The 21,138-nt window shown below is 47.4% G+C and overlaps 1 protein-coding gene and 1 long non-coding RNA gene across 3 annotated transcripts in view; one reads left to right on the top strand and one right to left on the bottom strand.

The window, feature by feature from the left end:
• The window catches only part of PPM1H (protein phosphatase, Mg2+/Mn2+ dependent 1H), a 253,879-nt gene that overhangs the window by 211,886 nt on the left and 20,855 nt on the right, over positions 1-21,138 (top strand). For both annotated transcript variants that reach the window (XM_038549877.1, XM_038549879.1), the window contains exon 9: positions 16,952-17,103. In XM_038549877.1, coding sequence (XP_038405805.1) covers positions 16,952-17,103 — 152 coding nt within the window. The remainder of the gene's footprint in view (positions 1-16,951; positions 17,104-21,138) is intronic.
• On the bottom strand, positions 3,460-19,221 carry LOC119873582. The gene is made up of 3 exons (XR_005365326.1): positions 19,059-19,221; positions 6,757-8,439; positions 3,460-4,117 (listed from the first exon to the last, which is right to left on the bottom strand). It is a non-coding gene; the product is annotated as an uncharacterized LOC119873582 (long non-coding RNA).

Raw genomic sequence — 21,138 nt, 5'->3', positions numbered from 1 at the left:
CCCTGGGCTGCAGGCGGCGCTAAACCGCTGGGCCACTGGGGCTGCCCCAGGGCATATCTTTAGTAAACGTTTTGCTTCTAAGTCGTAGAGGAATCTAAGTCATAGTGGGTTATGGGTATATTTTCTTTGACGTTAACGAGGAGGCTGGGCGTGGGTGGCAGCTAGTGTTGGCGATCCCCCCGGTGTGCCGGGGCTGGGCCTCTGCGTCGCTGACTTTTCCTTCGCGGCTGCAAGGTGGTGGCAGGTGCGCTAGGCATCGCATTTCCAGCAGAGGTGGGAAGGAGGAGGCGGGCAGCCCGTCTGGCCCAGCAGCTACTCACTTGCGTCTCACTGGCCAGAACTGTGTCACATGACCTCCGCTGGCTGCATGCCACAGGGGTTGAGGGAGAGAGCTTGACCTTTCCCCAGTTTGACGCCAGAGGGGAGCCAGGGACGGTGAGTCAGGAACCCATGGTGTTTGCATTCTGTGTAATTACCTTTTAAAGCAATGTCTTGCCCTGGAAATGCCCACAGCGTTTAAATAGAACTCCATGGGCAGGCCCTTCCCAAGGGTAGGTGCTGTTTTATCAAAGGCTCTTTTTGTTGGAGGGAACCCTGGCCCATTCAGGCTAACTCAAAGGAGGAGGTGTTTGCCGTAATCATCTTAGAAGAGGTATTCGTGGTGTGTGCAGGAGGCCCCCTGAACAGCCAGGTGCTGTGGCATCAAGGCCCCCCAGAGAGCCTCAACAGTGGGGGTCTGTTCCGTTCATGAAGGTGTTATGCCCAGACATGTTCCATACGTGTCTGCTACCCATCAGCCCAGTCTCACTCCCCCAATTCCGGGTTACCAGAGAGGAAGCTCATTGCTCCAGCTCGCTCTTTATACTAGGCCACAAGTGACTTCCCAGCCCATAAGCTGCCCCTTCAGCTTGTCCACTCCAGAGCCATCGAGGGGCCCACACAGCCGCCTAGGCCCACCCCATCGGCAGGCCGGTGAGCAGGGCAGGTGGTTCTTTAGGGTCTTTATTGCTGAGGCAGGCATTTAAAATACACGTGGCCAGGATCCCTGGGTGGCACAGCGGTTTAGCGCCTGACTTTGGCCCAGGGCGTGATCCTGGAGTCCCAGGATTGAGTCCTGCGTCGGGCTCCCGGCATGGAGCCTGCTTCTCCCTCTGCCTGTGTCTCTGCCTCTCTCTATCATAAATAAATAAGTCTTTGGGCAGCCCCCGTGGCGCAGCGGTTTAGCGCCGCCTGTAGCCCAGGGCATGATCCTGGAGACCCGGGATCGAGTCCCACATGGGGCTCCCTGCATGGAGCCTGCTTCTCCCTCTGCCTGTGTCTCTGCCTCTCTCTCTCTCTCTCTCTCTCTCTCTCTCTGTGTCTCTCTCATGAATAAATAAATAAAATCTTTAAAAATAAATAAATAAATAAATAAATAAATAAATAAATAAATAAATAAATAAATCTTTAAAAAAAAAATAAAATACACGTGGCCACGAGAGGTTGGGAAATCACGGAGGCAGAAAACTCTAGTAAATATAAGGCCTAGAGGACACACACGTTTTCTGATATTACCCAGAATTTCAAATGAGATCAGCTGGGTGGAAATAATAATTACCATTCGTCAGGTGGCTGTGGATGTCTCTCTTTGAGCCCTCACAGCAGTTCTGCGTGATGGGGGCCAGGACTACATACGGTGTCCCAGGTGCCCCAGAAGCTTATGGATCCCTGATCCCTCTATTCAGGGGATTCACAAATTAGTGCTGAAACTACTCTTGGCCAGAGGAAAGCAATAAGTCCTAGACCCATGAACTCTGTATTTTCCCCCTTGAGAGAGAGGCATTTATCAGACATTAAATGGTGCCATAGTCTTTCTACTTGCAAAAGGGACAGATGAAGTATGACTCATGTCCTTGGGGGGGGGGGGGGCTCAGCACTAATTAAACACTTTGCTTCTTAAAGCAGAGTGAAAACTTCCTTCTCGTCCCCTTCCACATACACCTATTTTTTTCTATATAAAGCGAGAATAAGTGTGGTTTGGTTTGAAGGAGAATGATTTCTATACAATTCGATTATAGATCTTCTGATCGCTCTATTAGCATGGCTCCAAAGAAGAGGCTCTCCTTGGGCGTGCATGGGAGATTCCCTGAGAACAGATGAGAGAGCCCAGTGGGATGATCAGAAGCCTTACGTCACCTCTCTAGAGTGATGCTGGTTTGCAGGGAATTGGGTTGGTTAGTGCAGCATTGGTGAGGGATTGGACAGGGTGTTTCTTTGGGTTTTTTTTCAGATTATATTTATTTATTCATGGAGACACAGAGAAAGAGTGAGGCAGAGACACAGGCAGAGAGAGAGAGAAGCAGGCTCCATGCAGGAAGCCAGACATGGGACTCGATCCCGGGTCTCCAGGATCACAACCTGGACTGAAGGCGGCGCTAAACCGCTGAGCCACCGGGGCTGCCCTGGACAGGGTGTTTAAAAGGGAACTGGCCACCTCTGGTAAAATGTAAGCACTCTTAGAAAAGGTGTAGAGTTCAATAAAGTGTGGCTTTTTTTAGTATATGTGCTGCCGAAGCGAGCACAATAAAGTGTAGTTTTTATAATAACAAGTGACATTTATCAACTGCTTAGTCTGGGCCAGACAACTTACTGTGTCCTTTATACTCAGTTTCTCCTCCTCCCAACTCTAGGAGGTACATATGCCTATTATACCCATTTTGCAGATTAGGAAACTGAGATGCAAAGAAGTGAAATAACTCCCCCCAGGGTTGTACAGTTATGAAATAACAAGATGGTACTCCTACCCGGGCCTGTCTAATTTGATCCGGGTCTGTCAGGGAGAAAAGCTGAGTTCAAAGAAATTTCTCTAGACGGTGTCTAAGGGACCCTCTGAATACAGGTTCACAGTGGCTCTGAAGAGGATCTTTGTCCTGGGACCTCAGTGGCTCACATTTCTCAGGGAAATACTGCTAACCTCAGCTACAGTTGTAAAAGAAAAATGATGGCGTAGTAGAAAAAGTAATTGGGAAAGACAGTAATAGGCTTCGGTGTGTGCCAACCTCGGCCAGACAGAGTTGTGCAAAATAAGATTGTGCACGTATAATTTAGCTTAATGGGTATGTAGCGTAGATCCCAAGATTCCTTTGCACGAGATTAAAATTGTTGTACATTTTAAATGCTTCCAGATGGAGAGGGCTTAGCCAGAACCAGGAAAGGGGGAGGGAGGTTGGAGAGAAGAGGAAGAGAAGCTGGAGTTGGCCACCATGGAGGGCTATGGAAGAAAGACCGGCACAGGGGGACCCCCTCGTCCCCAACCTCAGAGTAAAGACTCCTCTTCCTTGGGCGGTGGTGATAAAGGCAGACACCAGAGACATGGCTGGCGGGCTTCTTGCGGGGAGCTCAGGAAGCCAGGTGCATTTATCTAAACCATCCTTTCCTGCCTGCATCCCCTCACCTCCCACCCCACGCCTACCCTGGCTTTCCAACTGTGACTTCCTAAGAACATTCCCCTGCTCTGCTTCATCTTTGCCAAGCATGGATCTTTATTTCACATTTGGGTTCTAAATTTCAAATCCAGCTCAGTCTGGTAATTTTAACAGTCAGGGAGAAAATGCGAGTTAGTTCTAAGAAAAAAAAGGCTCCAAAATCTTCTTGGAAATCAGCATTGTTCCCTTCATCATTATAGCTCCTAATTCGATTTGATGAGCTAAATAAAAATAAGACAAAAACATGTGTATCAAATTTATGTAAAAAATGCTCAGGGGTTTAAAAATTAGAGAAGGGTTTCTAGCCAAACACATTTTCGGTTTCGCTGAACACAAGGCGCTGGAAAAATCTCGAGTTTGCCAAACCCAAAGAGAGGCCGCCAGGTTTGCTGAGCCTCCTTCCTATCTTCCAAGGTCTAAGGCAGGGATTTCTGGCCAAGAACTGAATTCCACAAGAGGCCCCCGCCAACCAAACGTTGGCCTGCCCGTCGAATGTGGAGGCGTTTGGACTCTCGTCTGGTCCACAGCACCATGTTTTCCCCGTGTCACAGGGTAAGATGCAGCCTCTCCCCACATAAGAGCAAGAGCCTCAGCCGGGTCTCCCATCTTCTTGCTCGGTGAAGCTCATCAACCTCCCTCCTCCTTCTGCTGTCCTGCAGGAGTTCAAGTAGAGAAGGAAAGGATCGGGGAACTCAGGCCCTGGAGCCCAGACTCTCCCCCTCTTCTCTTCCAGCATTTCTTCTCCCCGCCCCAATGCAGCACATTTCTTGGCACAGGTCTGCAGCCTAACCCTCCAGATGTTCTCTGCTCCGCACCCCTTTCCAACCCGTAACCGCGCCCCCCCTCCCCCAGAGCTAGGACTCCTCTTAATGTTCCTGGCTTTCTAGCCCATACTCCAAGACCACCTTTAGCCCCCTTTCGGACCCTTGGGAGAATGGGGTCTTCTTCTTTCTTGCAAAGCCAGCCCCTCCCTTGACTCTGCAGCCCCTCCTGCCCCTGCCAGACTGGGCCACAAGGAGCCCCCATGTTCTCCCAGATTCATTGTTCCTTTCCTTGATGTTCAAGATTCCTATTGGCTTTTTTTTTTTTTTTTTTGGTCACTTCAGCTGACTCATTTAGCTCATTCTCGCCTTTCTTCATCTCTTTTTTCTTTGATCTGAAACCGCCTTCTCTAAGAGAAGGAAGACCTTAGACTCTAGTATCTCAATGCCCCTGTGACCTGCACTACGTTAGCCTGCCTTTCCCTTCCCTCGGGTGAGGCAAAAAAGCCTCTGTTCACAAGGTGCTAGGAAAAGCAAGTGAGAACACATCTGGGAACTGTCTGGCACAAGGTCTGGTACATGGTCAGAAATGGTCAGGAAATGCTAGTCTTCCTTCCCCATCAGCTTCTGGAAGGCTTTACACTTGGGGCTTCCAGTATTCATTGCCATATGAAGAGAGAATGACTCTTTTATTTGGGCCTCCTCATTGTGTCCCCTGAAAACATGAACATTATTTAAGATCTCATAGTTGACATCTTAACATTTAAAGTCTCCTTATTCTTGGTAGCTTTTCCTACCCCAAGCCAAAGTCCCATTTTGGGAAAGGGCATGTTTTATTGTATTACATACTTTCTGCAGTCTGAACAATTCATTAAAAAAAAAAAATGGATGCATAACAACATGGGAAAAAAGCTGTATTATATTAAGTGAAACAATATGATTGTGTATACAAAGAGCATGATCATAAGTTAGTAAAAAGGTAATGCACGTGTATACAAATATACTGTGAAGGAAATTTAATAAAATGGAAGCAGTAAATATCTCTGGATGGTAGAGAAGGAAAATCTTATTTAAAAAAAGATTTTTTTTTTAACTTCCCTAGACCCCTCAAAAATACCTTAGGAGGTGGTTTGATATAGTACTTAGAAACTCAGATCAGTGTCTTGACTTCAAGCTCCATCTTCACTTAACTAGCAGGGTGACCTTGAGAAAGTTACTTTCCCTAAATCTCAGCTTCCCCCTCAATAGAAAGAGGACAATAGGGTTGTTACACTCGGGAACTTAATAGAACAAATTAAATTACATATATCAAGTACTTAGCCAGAACCTGGCGTAATAAATATTTGCTCCTAGCGCCTCTTCCAATTCCATCAAGACCACAAGATTTCATTGGCTCTTTACATAGAAATCATGAGTCCAATCACGTTTACTGAGCCAAAAACTAGGGAACGTGTCCTCAAAAGAATTAGAATTTTTGGGCAAGTTGGAATATGTGACTAGCAGAGGAATAATCAGCCATAAACCCCATAATTCCTGCTTCCTAAGAGGCCAGGGGAATTCTGAGAAAGGAAGGAGAATGATACCATGTGAAGTAGGAGGACAAGATAAGTAGGACAAGAAAAAAGAAGGAAGCAGGAGTGAGTCTGCTGTGAAGTAGAATTTGTCTTATGGGGTCACTGAGTTTGGAAGATGAGCTTGAAGGGCTATTAGCTATCATAAAGCTAATTACTGTGGAGGGCCTTGAACCGGACCCAAGGCAGTAGGTAAGGTCTTTAGCAAGGGGGGTAGCATGATAAATGTTGGGGTGGAAGCCTGGAAAGCACATACATGGCAGGCGGAGGGGTGGGGAGAAGCAGGCGGGGAGGCGGTTGTAGAACTGAAACTATGGCAGCGACTGGGAAAACGAAAACAAGGCCCATCTGAGCAACGCTTCAAAAAATGTAACAAGAACCAAAGGCAGACTAGATTCAGGGGATAAAGTGCAGTGAAACTCTAAAAATTAAAACTACACCACTTTCTAGCCTAGGAAAAGGGAAGGGTGTTGCTTGTTGGGATCTGAAGAAGAAAACTAACTGTGCACCTTTTTCCCTCGGAGTTTTCTGAAAGAATTAAAAACATAGACCACAGGTGCCTGGGATGAAAACAGCATGAGAGCTGGCACCAAGTAAGGCTAGAGATTAGAGTTCGGATTTAAGACCAAGGGGGCCTTCTTATTCTTCTGCTCCACCCAAATTAAATGTATGCCCGGGAGAGCCGTGCGCTCTGTTCTGTCCACCCCACAGGAAGTGGTCTTCCTGATATTTACCCACTGGAGGATAGGAGCAGAGGGAACCAGCACGGCCTGTGGAAGAGAGAAGCCAAGGAGAAGACTCCAGGAGGCTCAGGGTCCCATCCCATCTCCCCATCCACGGGGCGTGAGGTGCCTGGACATGACATATCCCAGTGCCTTGTGCCTCTCTGGACTGTGAAACAAACCACCTCGGAGCTTAGAGTCTTGACAGAACAGTGTATTATCTGTATCGAGATGTCACCTTTCCTGGTTCCATGAGTGGGCTGGGCTCAGCTGGGTGGTTGTCTCTGGGAGAGTCTCACAACGGCTCAGCTGGGTGGTTGTCTCTGGGAGTCTCTCACGACACACTTGGATATCAGCTGGGGCTGGAGTCATCTGAAGACCAGATGGGCAGGTAGTCCAGAATAGCTCACCCTCAGAGCTGGCAATTGTGACATCGGCCATCAGCTAAGAGATCAGCTGAGGCAGCTACATGATCAGCTGAGTAGCCTCTCCATGAGGTTTTGGCTTTTCATAGCCTGGCAGCTGGATTCGGAGAAAAAACATCTCAAGAGCCAGTGGTTCAAGAGTGCCAAGCGGAAGCTCTAAGGCCTTTTAGGACCTAGCCTCAGAGACCCCGGGTGGCTCAGTTGGTTAAGCATCTGACCCTTGATTTCAGCTCAGGACATGGTCTCAGGGGTGGAGACACCAAGCCCTGAGTTGGGCTCCACACTCAACAGGGAGTCTGCTTGAGATTCTCTCATTGGTGTCTGTGTGCGTATTCATAATTATTTCTGTATTATTTTTTTGTAAAGACAGCTGCTGGAATTGTGTACATTTCAGGCCTCACAAACTCTGGATACCCCTACAAAAGAAAAGTAATGAGTTCTGTCCAAGGATACTTGATACTCTAGAACAGTTGTATTTGGCAGTTTTCTTTTTCTAGTTTTATTGAAATACAGTTGACACGTAACATCGTATATACATTTGAGGTATACAGTGTGTTGATCTGATACCCTGTGTATATTGCAAAATGACTACCACCCTCGCTGTATCACACCATACAATTACTGCTTCTGTTTTGTGGTGAGAACACTTAAGCTTTTACCCTCTGGGCACCTTCTAAGTATCTAATACAGTATTATATATAGATGTGTGTATATTTTATATGTATTTTACAGCATCTACAGATTGTATATAACCATGCTGCAATGCTGCACTTTAGATCCCTAGTCTTATAACTGGAAGTCTGTGCCCTTCAACCAACATCTCGTGCATCTTTCTTTTCTGTTGGGGTGACGTATTCTTGGAGGCTGTATGCTCCCCTTTCATCACTACCATCACCACCACTTTGAAAATGGGGGAGGGGGGAAGCGGGGAATCACATTAATAGTGTGGAGAAGCTGCTTTTATGTGACCGTGGTGCCATCTGACCCCACATCTAGGAAAGATTTCGTGACTTAGCTTATCCTCCATCTGCATCTCTAACTCTCTGGGCTAGCTGTAAAAATCACTTGTATGCATATGCGTGACATTTTCTTGGCTTGTTTCCACTGGGAAGTGACTTGGGAGGTAACCAGCTATTTGAATAAAGCCAGAATTTGACATTTACTTGACACCAAAAAAATTTCGCCTGGCAACTCATAAAATATATGGTCACACAAAGGAGCCAACCTCTATATTGTGTCAAATATTTCTTCTCACTGGAATAATTTCCCTCTGATCCCCTTCTGAAAAATAAGAATTTCACTTGAACATTTCAGTTAAACATGCAGTACCTTTTTTTGCATTAATTTATTGTATTACACACAGAATAGCTTGAGAAGTTTGTTTGAAAATGCAAATCCCGGGGCACCTGGCTGGCTCAGTTGGTAGAGCATGAAACTCTCGATCCTCAGGGTCATGAGTGCGAGCTCTATGTTGGCCGTAGAGTTTATCTTAAAAACTAAAAATAAAAACAGACTTTATTATATATAAAGAAAATGAATGCTTGTGACCTCACTGACATAAAATGATGTCCACACCTCAGTGGCCGCTAAACCATTCAGCAGATGATAGGCAAGCATGACATCATCAGCTATAATATTTGAATACCAATCTTTTTTGTAAGAAAGGGAAGGAGAGTGAGGAGTAGGGGCAAAGGTAGAGGGAGAGAGAATCTTAAGATTAGCGCAGAGCCCAACATGGGGCTCAATCTCACAACCCTGAGATGGTGACCTGAGCCAAAATCAAGCATTGGACACTTAATCAACTGAGCCACCCAGGCACCCCTGAAGACCAGTCTTTAACATCTGTTTACATTTGGTTTATTACTTGAGAGTTCTTGGACCATGTGTGATGAGACTGGTATTTGAATAAAATAACATTTTTTAAAAATGCAAATCCCTGGAATCCACTTCCTGAAAATCTAAAGCATGAGTGCAGGTCCTAGGAGTTTTCACAATTTTAGACAATTCTGTAATAGAGAATCCAAAGACCAGTCTTTGAGAGGCACCTGACTGGCTCAGTCAGTAGAGCTCGTGACTCCTAATCTTGGGGTTTTAAGTTGGAGCCCTATGTCGGGTGTAGAGATTACTTAGAATCTCAAAAAAATCCCCATAAATTTTTGTTAAGATTTTATTTATTTATTCATGAGAGACACAGAGAGAGAGAGAGAGGCAGAGACACAGGCAGAGGGAGAAGCAGGCTCCATGCAAGGAGCCTGATGTGGGACTCGATCCCAGGCCTCCAGGATCACACCCTGAGCTGCAGACGGCACTAAACCGCTGCGCCACCGGGGCTGCCCCAAAAATCCCCATAAATCTAAGACCACTCTTGGAATAATACTGCCACAAGCCATTCCTCGCTGTGCTTCAGGAACTTCAATTCTTCATCCTAACATGGGTTTGTTCTCCATCCGTGTTCTAGTCCCAGACTGCACGATTCATTCTCACCGTGCACGTGGCTAGTGCCAGACTAGTAGGTGAGGGCCACCACACACCTCATTCTCCACTTGAGCACCAGTCTCCTGAGACCTGGGCTCCTTGCTTCAGAGTCACTGCAAGCTGTGGGACTGGCTTTGCCGCCCGGCAGGGGCCCCACAGCTTACCAGGCACGGTTGGGTCTTCTCTCCTAAGGCAAGATGCATAGTAACTTGCTCTCTTGCTCACTTGAGATCCTGCCATTGTGATAAAAAGGTCCTGTGAAGTAGTAACACGCTCGGGTTACGTGGTTATGTTAAGTCCCAATGGCCAGAAACAGCAACTACACAAGGAATAGTGGTCATTTCATTATTTATTCATCAGGTGATGACATAAGTTATCCTCTTAGCCAGGACGTTTTTAAGAGTCAGTATGGACACAATATTTATGCTGGGAAAACAGCACAATCCAAGACTATCTCATGCACATGGGGACGTGTGGTCACTCTGTGCCTCCTCCCTGGATTCGACATGACCCAGTCCACCTACACTGCACCCACAGTCTTTCACTCACAAGCTGGGGTTTCCTCTGACTTTGTAAGTGGGCATGTTAATGAATACAGATGTATTCCTCAAAGCATTGAGAAGCTAGATTCAAACCCATTGATTCACTGGTTCATTCAATGAGCCTTTGATCCAGTGGTGCCCAAGCCAGTGGAAGCCCAAAGGAAGGAGTCGATCATGGGAGTAGCCCAGCACGTAAAGGAAATTCCTTCCGATGGCCTATTGCCTCACTGAGCTGCAAAGTATTGGCCTCAAGAGGAGAAAATGGAAGCCGTACACTCTACTGGCCTGGCACCGGGTGCAGCTTCAGGCTCCCTACCTAATATTTTAGCTGGTGTAGAAACATTTTAGCTATTAAGTTGTATCCACCCTCCAAAGTCAAGTGTTTACTTTATCCGAAGGCAAAAGAGAAAGCAAACCCACAAGAATATCTGTGGTATATTTCAAATATAAAATTATACCCACAGCCCAAACAGCCGGCTCCTTTTGGGGAGCATGCGTAGCCAGCATATTTTTTTTTAATTTTTATTTATGATAGTCACACACACACACACAGAGAGAGAGAGAGAGGCAGAGACACAGGCAGAGACACAGGCAGAGGGAGAAGCAGGCTCCATGCACCGGGAGCCCGACGTGGGATTCGATCTCAGGTCTCCATGATCGCGCCCTGGGCCAAAGGCAGGCGCTAAACCTCTGCGCCACCCAGGGATCCACCAGCATATTTTTAATACTTAAATGTCCCTTGATGTGTTCACAGTCAGATGCCCTGAGATCATGTGGCCAGTCACATGCAGCCCTAACTCATCCTGTGATGGGAGGGTCCGAGAACAGTGATGCCATAAGCATCCCCAGTGGCCACCAAATCCTAAGCTTTCATTTCGCTAGGGAGACACTGAAGATATGAAAGGCCGTGCCTCATCACTCACCATTCCCCAGTGAAAATCCAGTACTGTAGCCAAACCAAACTATATAAAGCCACCCAAGCACACCAGCCCCCGTCAGCTCCCCAGGCTTTGGCCCCTGCCGTTCCCACCATGTGTAAGGCATATGATCCGGCTCCTTCTTTCAGACACTCCATGTGATGAATCACTACTTCTTTGCATATTCCCAGCAAGTAGTCAGTAGACTCTGAAAAATGTGAATGACCAAGGTGGTTTTGCCTACACTCTAAGGAGTGGAAGTGGGTCTCAGACCCAAGTCTTTTGCCACCAAATTCAGCGTGTGTTTCAGAATTGCAACAGAGAATCTGGACACTGTCTTGGGGGCCTGCCAGAATGCCAGCATGGAAATAATCTGCTTGGTTTACAGGACCACGAGGAAATATGCTGGAGTTTTCTTTCTGTTGTGGGGTAAGCGCCATATTCAGTGTTCTATAGGTTGAGCTGTTGGGTTGGCTCCGTGAGGTAGAGAGGATAAGACTTTGTATTCTCCTTATTTTGTACCACCCGTTGGCATCCTTCGTCTTGAGAACTCTCTGGCTTTTCTGCCAAGGACACTATTGACAGTCCCAACCACTGTTGTTTTAAATGCGATTGTCATGGAACCCCGAGGCCCCCAGCCCCCTCTTACTCCTCTCCTTCCACCAGCTGTCTTACTTTCCGGTGTACTGCCCTGAGGTCAGTGCCACAAAGAATAACACGTGCTACGTTAGATTTGTAGTTTCCTTCCACGTTATCCCATTTGATCTTTATAACAGCTTTGTGACAGAGGTAGAGCGGGTGCTATCACATTTTTTCCACTTTTTATAAAGATTCATTTTTTCACGAGAGACAGAGAGAGAGAGGCAGAGGCACAGGCAGAGGGAGAAGCAGGCTCCACGCAGGGCCCCCGGGGTGGGACTCGATCCGGGTCTCCAGGATCACGCCCTGGGCTGCAGGCGGGCGCTAAACCGCTAAACCACTGAGCCACTCGGGCGTCCCCTTTTCCCCCCCCCCCCCCCCCCAATTTTTAAACAATGGTTTTAGCGATGAGAAAATTGAGAGCAAAAGAAGATAAACCGTTTATCTCAAGTCTCGAAGCTGGGGAGAAGCAGAACCTGAAGTGAGGGCTTCTGGTGACGCACCGGGCTCCTGTGTCCCCAAGGCCAGGCCTGCGCCGCGGGAGCTCAGGGGCCCACGCTGAGGGCTTCCGAGGGACGGCGAAGGTTGGCGAATTCGCGGAGTTGATAAAGCCGTAGGAGCGGCCCGGGGCGGCCCGGAGAGGCCGCCGAGGCTTGGCAAACGGAAGAACTGATGGGGCCTTTCTGAGAAGCAGCCTCGAGAGCCGGGTCAGCCGACGCGCCCACGGCTCCGTTCGCCTCCAGCCGAGGCCCCTCAGGAACGGGGCGGACGCGGGGCGAGGAGGAGGCGAGGGGGAGGCGAGGCGGAGGCGGAGGTGAGGCGAGGCGAGGCGAGGCGGGTTCTGCGCAGGCGCGGAAGCAGCAGCCTGCGGCGGCGCCAGGGGTGGTCCCGGGTGAAAGGCCTGCTTGTGCCTGCCCCGAGCTCCGCGGCTCGGCGGCCCGGCTCCTCTGCTCCCTCCGTTCGCCGACGGGTTTGGTTCGCGGCTCCAGTGAGGACGGGGAAGAAAGGGGGAGCCCGCGGCTTCTGCTGGAAACCCGCGCCCTGTGCGGCGGAGCTGACGAGCTGCCTGCGCGGTCGCCGTGTGGGCGCGGCCTGGGAGCGGCCGGCGGCCCGGCCCTTTCTTCCCCGCGCGCTCGCTCCTCGCTGGCCCTTCCCCCGGCAGGCGTGCCCGGAGACCGGCCCTTCACGGCCAACACCTCCGCCGGGCCCGCGGGAGGGACGCCAAGGGCGTCGGGGCAGGTGGCAGGACCGGCCGCGCCCAGCGAGGCGGGCGCCTCCCTCGGTTGTCGGCCGAGACGTCGCGCCAGATGCGGAGCCGCGTGCTGCAGGGTCGGGAACGGGACCGCGGGGGCCGCGGAGACCTCGCCCCCCGCCCCGCCCACGCACGCACACGCACACGCGCGGGAATATGCCCGGGCTCAGAGCCGCAGTCCGAAGGCCAAGGTGGGCCCGAGCCCAAGTGTGTCCAGGGGACTCTCCAGCACGTGCCATGACCTGGCGGCAGAGACGCACAAGGGGCCCAGACGCGGCCGACGGGGAAGAGCCGGCGGGGCGGGCGGCGGAGCAGGCGCAGGAGCAGGCGCAGGAGCAGGCGCAGGAGCAGGCGCAGGAGCAGGCGCAGGAGCAGGAGCAGGCGCTGGCTCGGTCTTCCTCAGGATCGCGGGGGCAGGACGGGCCGCCGCACCCCGTCTACCACCACCTCCCGAGGAAGGACTGGGAGGCCCGAGGCGACCTGTGGGAAATCCCCCCTCGTTGAGCTCCTGTTCAAGCAGCGCCTCCCCCGCCCCCGCGGGCCTCCCCTGACCGTGTCTTCTGAAAGGACCCTCTTGTCATTCTTCTGACTCTGACCCTTCTTCAGCGCGCCTGTCCCCTTCCGACATCGGAGCGTGGGTCTCACCTGCTCGTGTAGAAGCTGTGAGGGGCGGGGGGCGCCCGGGGGCTCAGGCAGGGAAGCATCTGACTCTTGCTTGCGGCCTCGGGTCGCGATCGTGGGGTCATGAGATGAGAGCCCCGCGTTGGGGTCCACGCCGAGCGCCCCTCGCCCTCTGCCCCTCCCACCCCCCAAAGGCGTGGTGAGGGGCTTTGGTCCCTGTATCTGCGGTGCCTAGAAAAGTAGTGAACACATAGTAAGTGCCCAAGGAACACGTCGGCAAAGGCGCTTCCGGGAGGGCTTCCAGGGGCGCGGACGGATCCACCCTGGCGCCACCTCTCCGCCGCTCAAATTCTATTGCTTTCAAAAATACTTGGATCTCAAAGATTCCTGTGGCCTTTCTCTCCCTTCTTGGAAGCTGGGAGCCTGGGAAGGAGCCACAGGGAGCCCTGACCCTGCTCCCCTTCACGAGCCCCGCACATCTCTCCCCTCCTGGGGCCTGCAGACGCTCTCCTCCTGGTTCCCAGGCCTGGGGAGCCTCAGAACCATTAGTTTAATGGGAGGCTTCCTGGAACATCCAGAAGCTATTTACGCAATGGAAGAGGGAACTTGGGAGAGGTGAGTGGGGGAGTGTGGTCTGATTGAGGAAGGCCGGCAGCGGCTTCTGGGAGGGGAGGTCAGGACTCCCGAGCCCGCCCGAATCCTTTGAAGCCCTTGCCGTCCTGCCCTGCCGCCCAGTTTTTCTGAGAGCTTTTTCACAAAATGTTCTGCATCATAGGTTAATGTATAAGACACAAGCTGTAAGTGGAAAGTTGGCAGAGTCCTTTGGAAATTGGCTAAAGGGCAGGAAATAAAGGGTAGCAATAAAAACCTAAAAGGATGTTAATTGGGGAGTGCCTCAGGGAACGGGGTTGAGACCAGCTTTTTATTATTTACATTAAAAATACTTGAGAATGGTTTTGAAGGGAATTTTCGTGTTAGCTAATGAAACAGCCTCGAGAGCCGTGTGCGGAGATGTGAACAGTGGAGTTAGGGAAGGATTCCGTTTATGGAGGGAACCCAGGAGAGCATTCTCTAACGTGTACCAGTCCACACCCATTCTGTCCGCTACGTTTCCATCTGGGTAGTGGGCAGGATAACATGAGCTTAAACGACTCGAATCTCTACACATTTTTGGCCAGCAGGAAGCACGGGAAGAGATTCCCGCACCCTAAACCCGGGGTGGTCCTGAAATCTAATGGGATGTTGTCTTCAGACCTAGACATCTTTCTTTGAGAAGGAGCTAGAAGGCAGATGGAATCTCCTATTTAGCTGCAGGCGTAAGATTGGAACCGGAACACCTGACATCATCTCCCCACCTCCCATAGCACTTTCTATTCTGTGGAGCTCAGATTTTCACAAATATATTGCAGATACACCCCAATAAGAAGCGAGCAGTGGCTCTGCAGCAAAGTCTCTCGCATACTGCAAATCCCAGCACAGTGAGCCCGGGTGAACTTGGGAGCCCAGGGCCGACCTTGGCCGGCCTCTAAAGCCTGCCTCAGAGCATGCTGTGGGTCGGCCTCGGAGGCCGCCAAGCCCTGGATCCCCTTGTTTGCAAGCCTGGGCCAAGAGCACGGTCTTCAGCCTCGAGGCTCAGAGCGCGGTCCACCCTCAGGCCTCACAGGGAGTAAGCTAGCCGTGCAGCCTCTCCGGCCACACCCCAGAACTGAGTTAGAGCCTGCATTTTAGCAGGATCCCCAGCGGATTCCCAGGCACATTAGCATTCAAGAAGCATTGCTGTTAACACTTGTGACACCCAGGAATCACAAGAAAATTTTTAAAAGAGGATTTGGTTGCTAACCCTACAGTTTGAAAACGGGACCACAAGGGTCTGGTGGCCTGAGGGTAAAATTCTGGCCTTTGGGACATTCCAGTCTGCTGTAAACCTAAGATTCCCCTCGTTGTTTTCTTTGATTTGACCTCATACGGCACAGGGGCTTCTCTAGGAGGTAAACTTACCCTTGAAGTGAACGGACCTTTTGAGAAAAATGTTAAAAGCCCGTCCAGGGGGATGCCCCCGGGTGGCTAAGGGGTTGAGCGTCAGCTCAGGCCCGTGACCCCCTGGGGTCCTGGGATCGAGTCCCCACATGGAGCCTGCTTCTCCCTCTGCCTGTGTCTCCGCCTCCCTCTCTGTGTCTCTCATGAATAAATAAAAATCTCTTTTAAAAAGCCATTCCAGGATACCCCTTGAGTTCTCTTCCCCTGGGTGTAGGCCACGCCCTGGGCTGATAGCTAATTGTTCCCATCTAGTTAACAGGCCTCAGAGGCGTGGTACCTGGAGGCTGCTTTTCATTTGTGCTCATTTTCCAAGGGCTCTGGGTAGGTGTGTGGCATTTTGTCGGTTTCCGCTGCCGGGTGTAGGCTGTTAGCCCACAGGACCGCCCTGTGTCTGGGTGTCAGGGGCCTGAGGCAAACCTTTCTAAAAGGTAGGAAGCTTGGCTTTCAAAATGTGGATTTGAGCCTAGGTAGGCCTCTCTGAATTGAATTCTCTCTAGATTTGAGATGCCCTAACAGCGACTGTGTCGTGGGCCACAAACTCCTTCCTTTCCCTGCCCCTCCGCTTTCACCACCGCTTTCACTCAGACTTGCTTTTATTAGGATGGGAGAGAGAAATGAGAGAGCCTGAAGGCACCAGAAGATTGACAAAACTGACCCTGTCCTTAGCTCGTGACGTGAGGCACGCAGGGCTGGTTCTGCCAAATTAGGAGGGAAGAGCGATGAAATCCCAAACTCTTTTCCTGCCAGAGTTGGGTGACAGTGGAGTCGTGGCACAATCCAAATACCATTTCATTTTTATTCTTACTGGTTTCGTCAAAGTTGTTCTGTTAAATTCTCAAAGAATTTAGATGGATATTGAAATATCCAGGTCATTCCAGGTAGTAGAGATGAGGAAGGCTTCACATTTGCCAAAATCCACTTTGGAGATTCAGACTTAAGTGTGTGTTCTTTACAATTGAGCTAGATCGAGGCCCCTCAACTGTGAGTGTAGCATCTGAACCCTATCCTTACGTGAGAGGAGTCCTGCCCCTTGGGCCTCAAAGAGGTAAGCCGAAAGTAATTCAAGTGAGCCCATCAAATAGGTGTGTCTCCTTAGTCCTAGACAAATACATACGGAGCAACTGCTAAAGATCCGAGGCCGGCCTCATCTCCCCGCCAGACAGAGCCCAAGAGCAGGGAAATGTGCCATTCATCTTTCTCCTTAGAGCACCTGGCACAGGGTAGGCCCTTAGTATTTGTGGGATGGATGTGCGAAGAAAGGAAAGAGGCAAGCCTCTGACTGCTCTCCTGGCTAGCACCGTGTTGTCTAACTAGGTCTCCGGCATTACATTTTCAATTAATTCTTCCTTATCAGCTGTTTAACCCCTCCCCCCGCCCCCCCACCGTGCACAACCAAGAACCTTACAGTGCATATCTAAAAACCCCTAGGCTAAATGGGAAAAGAGAGAGGAATTCAGAGCTAATTTGTTACAGGAAATACTGTGCTCCCAAACCTCTTACATAGGAATATTCCCATTCTTCTCAGGTAAGAGTCTACGATCTCTCCAAATATGAGCATGGAGCGGATGATGTGCTGATCTTGGCCACTGATGGACTCTGGGATGTTTTATCCAATGAAGAAGTGGCGGAGGCTGTCACTCAGTTTCTTCCCAACTGTGACCCAGATGACCCTCACAGGTTTGTGCATTTCTATGATTGTAGGGTGGTTCCTCAAGCCAGTTTTTATGGTGTGAGGGAAATGAATTCTAATCTTTCCATTTTCATCATTCATGATTTGCTATAGAGCTGATATGGATGAATTAGGAATCAAACTGCAAAAGGGACAACAATTACTTATTAGAAGTACTCAGCCAAAAAAAAAAAAAAAAAATCCTCCTTAAGTTAAACCCAGATGCAAATGGTAAAGAATTTGACTTGTAGGATATTTTGGCAGCATGTTTTTCACAATCTTCATCATTCCAAAGTGAGAATAAGCCAATTTGTGATCCTCCTTATAATACCAAATGCTCCCAGCATTGATTTTTATCCATTGGGAAATGATTTCTTTTGTGAAACACTGGGAAAGGAGAGAAAGATTAGAAGAGGTTTTCTTTTGTAGCATAATGACAGTGTAAATATCCCGAACAACTCTAGGTGACTCTCAGAAATAAACAGGAATCCCCTAGGGAGAGAGGCAGGTTTCACTTAGAACACAAGGAAACAAGTCACCATGAGTAAAAGCCAGTAAAAACAGCAGAGAGTGAATTGGGACCTATAAATACTTCATTCTTGAATTTATCAGTCAAAAATAAAAATATTTTAACATTTCAGAAATGTTTTTTAAAATGTTAAAAATAGGAACAAGGACTAGAGACCATACATTGCACAGATTTTAAAAATAAGGAAGTAGAACTTCTGGAGATAACAAATATAAGAAATAAAAATTAGGGATGCCTGGGTGGCTCAGTGGTTGAGCGTCTGCCTTTGGCTCAGGGCATGATCCTAGAGTCCCAGGATCGAGTCCTGCGTCAGGCTTCCTGTATGGAGCCTGCTTCTCCACCATCTTCCTATGTCTCTGCCTGTCTTTCTGTGTCTCTCATGAATAAATAAATAAAATCTTAAAAAAAAAAGAATTAAAAATTCAGTGCTTTAAACAGATTAGAGACAGTTGAAGGGAACACTGGTGAACTGGAAAATTGATCTGAATAGTTAAGAATATGGCTGAGAGAGACAAAGAAGAGGAGAAATGTAAAATGAGATTACGAGACTAGGGGAATGGCCTAAAATGCTCTCACAGAATCCCAAAAGTAAATACTGCAGATGAGAAGAAGAAAAAGTTCCAGAATTGTTGAATGATAATAAACTGAAGTTCTAGAAAGACCAACAGATCTCAAGCAGAAGAAATGAAAATTATAAGTAGATATTTCATAATGAAACTAAAGAACTTCAAACAAACAAAAGAATAAAAGCAGCCAGAAAGAAGGCAAAACAGATCTATATAAATAGCATTTAGACTGAAAGCTGACTTTTCAGAAATAACAACAATATCCAAAGGATAGTGGAGTTCTATCTTTAGTTGTCTAAGAATATTTTATTAACATGAAAGTTTTTTTTAATATATATGAAAGAATTTTCATATGGAGTAAAAACATCATTAAAGAGGATAAATTACAGACATTCTCAGGCAAAACACAACCTGAGGAATTTTAATGCCAACGAAACTCCTCAGAAGAAAATTCTAAAGGATGTACTTAGATAAGGAAATGAAATGATCCCAGATGGAAGATCAGAGAAGTAAAATGGATTATTAAGCTGGGATCTTAGTAAATTTGTAGATACACTGGTATATAAAACAGAAACAAGGATGTCTAATGTGTGGTCCTAAAAATTCTAGAATCAAAATATTAACTAAAAACAGCACAATTGGCAGGGGGGGATAGCAAATCAGCTACAGTGTGTGGTGATTCTATCAGAAAAGAGGTTCTCTTAAAATATTTAGCTTTAGACTCTGTGTTTAAATAGCTAAGAAAACTACAAAACAAACAATATATAACTTTTAGACTAATCAAGGGAGAGAAAGCCTACATAGGTTCAGAAACCAAATTTCTAAACAATTTCTAAATCAAAAATATATAATAAAAATTAGAAATTACTTGCATTTGGGTGGGGCATGTCAGTGATGCAGTGGTTTGAGTGTCTGACTCTTGGTTTCGGCTCAGGCCATGACCTCAGGGTCACGGGATTGAGCCCCATGTTGAATTCCATGTCCATGCAGAGTCTGCTTAAAATTCTCTCTTCTTCTCCGCCTCTCACTTGTGCTCATGCTCTCTCTCACTCATTCTCTTTCTCTCTCAAATAAGTAAATAAATCTTAAAAAAAAAAAAAAGTAAAAGAAAAGAAATTACTTGGGTTTAAATAACAGGAAGAATACTACACATCAAAACTTTAAAGGCTAAATTTCAAGCCTTTTTTTTTTTTTTTTTTTTTGGTCTAATTCAATAAGCTATGCATAGATGAAGACTCCACTCACCCCTGACCTGAGCCATCTCCTCCACGTCATAAGATAGCTTTTTCCAAAACTCCCCACTGTATCACAAAGAACCCCTGGCCACAAGCTCTAGACTCCTTACCACAGAGAAACATTTTCTCAGAGAAGGACCCTGAGGGCTGACTTGTGTTATGGAGCTATTTCTGTCTATATTATCCACATAAACACGTACATAGACTTTTTATAACTTCTAGATTCTAGGAACCAAAGGATGGAGCTATCTACTCGTGGACCATGTGTTCTTTTCCTGAGTGCAGGCATTTAGTAAACACCTGTCCTAACCTAATTTTATTTTATTTTATTTTTTTTTTTTAATTTTTATTTATTTATGAGAGTCACACAGAGAGAGAGAGAGAGAGAGGCAGAGACATAGGCAGAGGGAGAAGCAGGCTCCATGCACCGGGAGCCCGACGTGGGATTCGATCCTGGGTCTCCAGGATCGCGCCCTGGGCCAAAGGCAGGCGCTAAACCACTGCGCCACCCAGGGATCCCCCTAACCTAATTTTAAAGTTCAGCTCTGCGGTCCTTATTTCAACAATAGCATCTAATTTAAGAAGTGAAAACAGCACAATAAACACAGGAGAAGCAGTGGAAGGAAAAAATTAGAGATGAGAAAATAGAGAACAAATATTCTATAAAAATAAATGGTAAATGAATTCAGTAAAGTTGCAGGATACAAAAACAGTATATAGCAATCTGTTGAGTTTCTCTACACTATTAACAAACTAGCAGAAAGAGAATGTAAGAAAACGGTCCCATTTACAATTGCATCAGAAAGAATAAAATACCTAGGAATAAATTTAACCAAGGAAGTGAAGACCTGTACTCTGCAAAATACAAGAGACACTGATGAAAGAAATTGAAGATGAAAAGAAACGGAAAACATTCCATGCTCATGGATTAGAAGAATAAATATTGTTAAAATGTCCATACTCCTCAAAGCAATCTACAGATTCAGTGCAATCTCCATCAAAATACCAAAAGCATTTTTCACAGAACTAGAAAAAATAGTCCCAAAATTTGTGTAGAACCACATAAAACCCTAAATTGCCAAAGCATTGTTGAGAAGGAAGAAAAAAGATATCACAATCCCAAATTTCAAGATGCACTACAGTGCTCGCTTCAACAGGACATATACTAAAAACAAGATGCACTACAAAGCTGTAGTAATCAAAATAGTATTGTCCTGACACAAGAATAGACAATTGGGTCAAGGAACAGAATAGAGAGCCTAGAAATAAGGCCACATATTAATTGGTCAATTAATCTACAAAGGAGGCAAGAATATACAATGGGGAAAAACCAGTCTCCTCAATAAATGATGTTGGGAAAACTGGACAGCTACATGTAGAAGAATGAGACTGGGCCACTTTCCTTATACCATACACAAAAATAAACTCAAAACAGATTAAAGACCTGAAACCATAAAACTCCTCAGAGAAAACATAGGCCATAAACTCTTGGCCTTAACAGTATTTTTCTAGATGTGTTTCCACAGACAAGGGAAACAAAAGCGAAAAAAAAAAAAGAAAGAAAGAAAGAAAGAAAAACCATTGGGACTACATCAAACTAAAAAGCTTTTGCACTGTGAAGGAAACCATCAACAAAATGAGAAGGCAACCTACCAAGTGGGAGGAGATTTTTGTAATATTTGGTATATCCAATAAAGGGTTCATATCCAAAAT

This window comes from Canis lupus, chromosome 10 (assembly GCF_011100685.1).
Source record: "Canis lupus familiaris isolate Mischka breed German Shepherd chromosome 10, alternate assembly UU_Cfam_GSD_1.0, whole genome shotgun sequence".
NCBI classification, from domain to species: Eukaryota; Metazoa; Chordata; class Mammalia; order Carnivora; family Canidae; genus Canis; species Canis lupus.
Note: the sequence above shows the minus strand (reverse complement) of the source record. Positions and strands in the feature narration are given on the sequence as shown.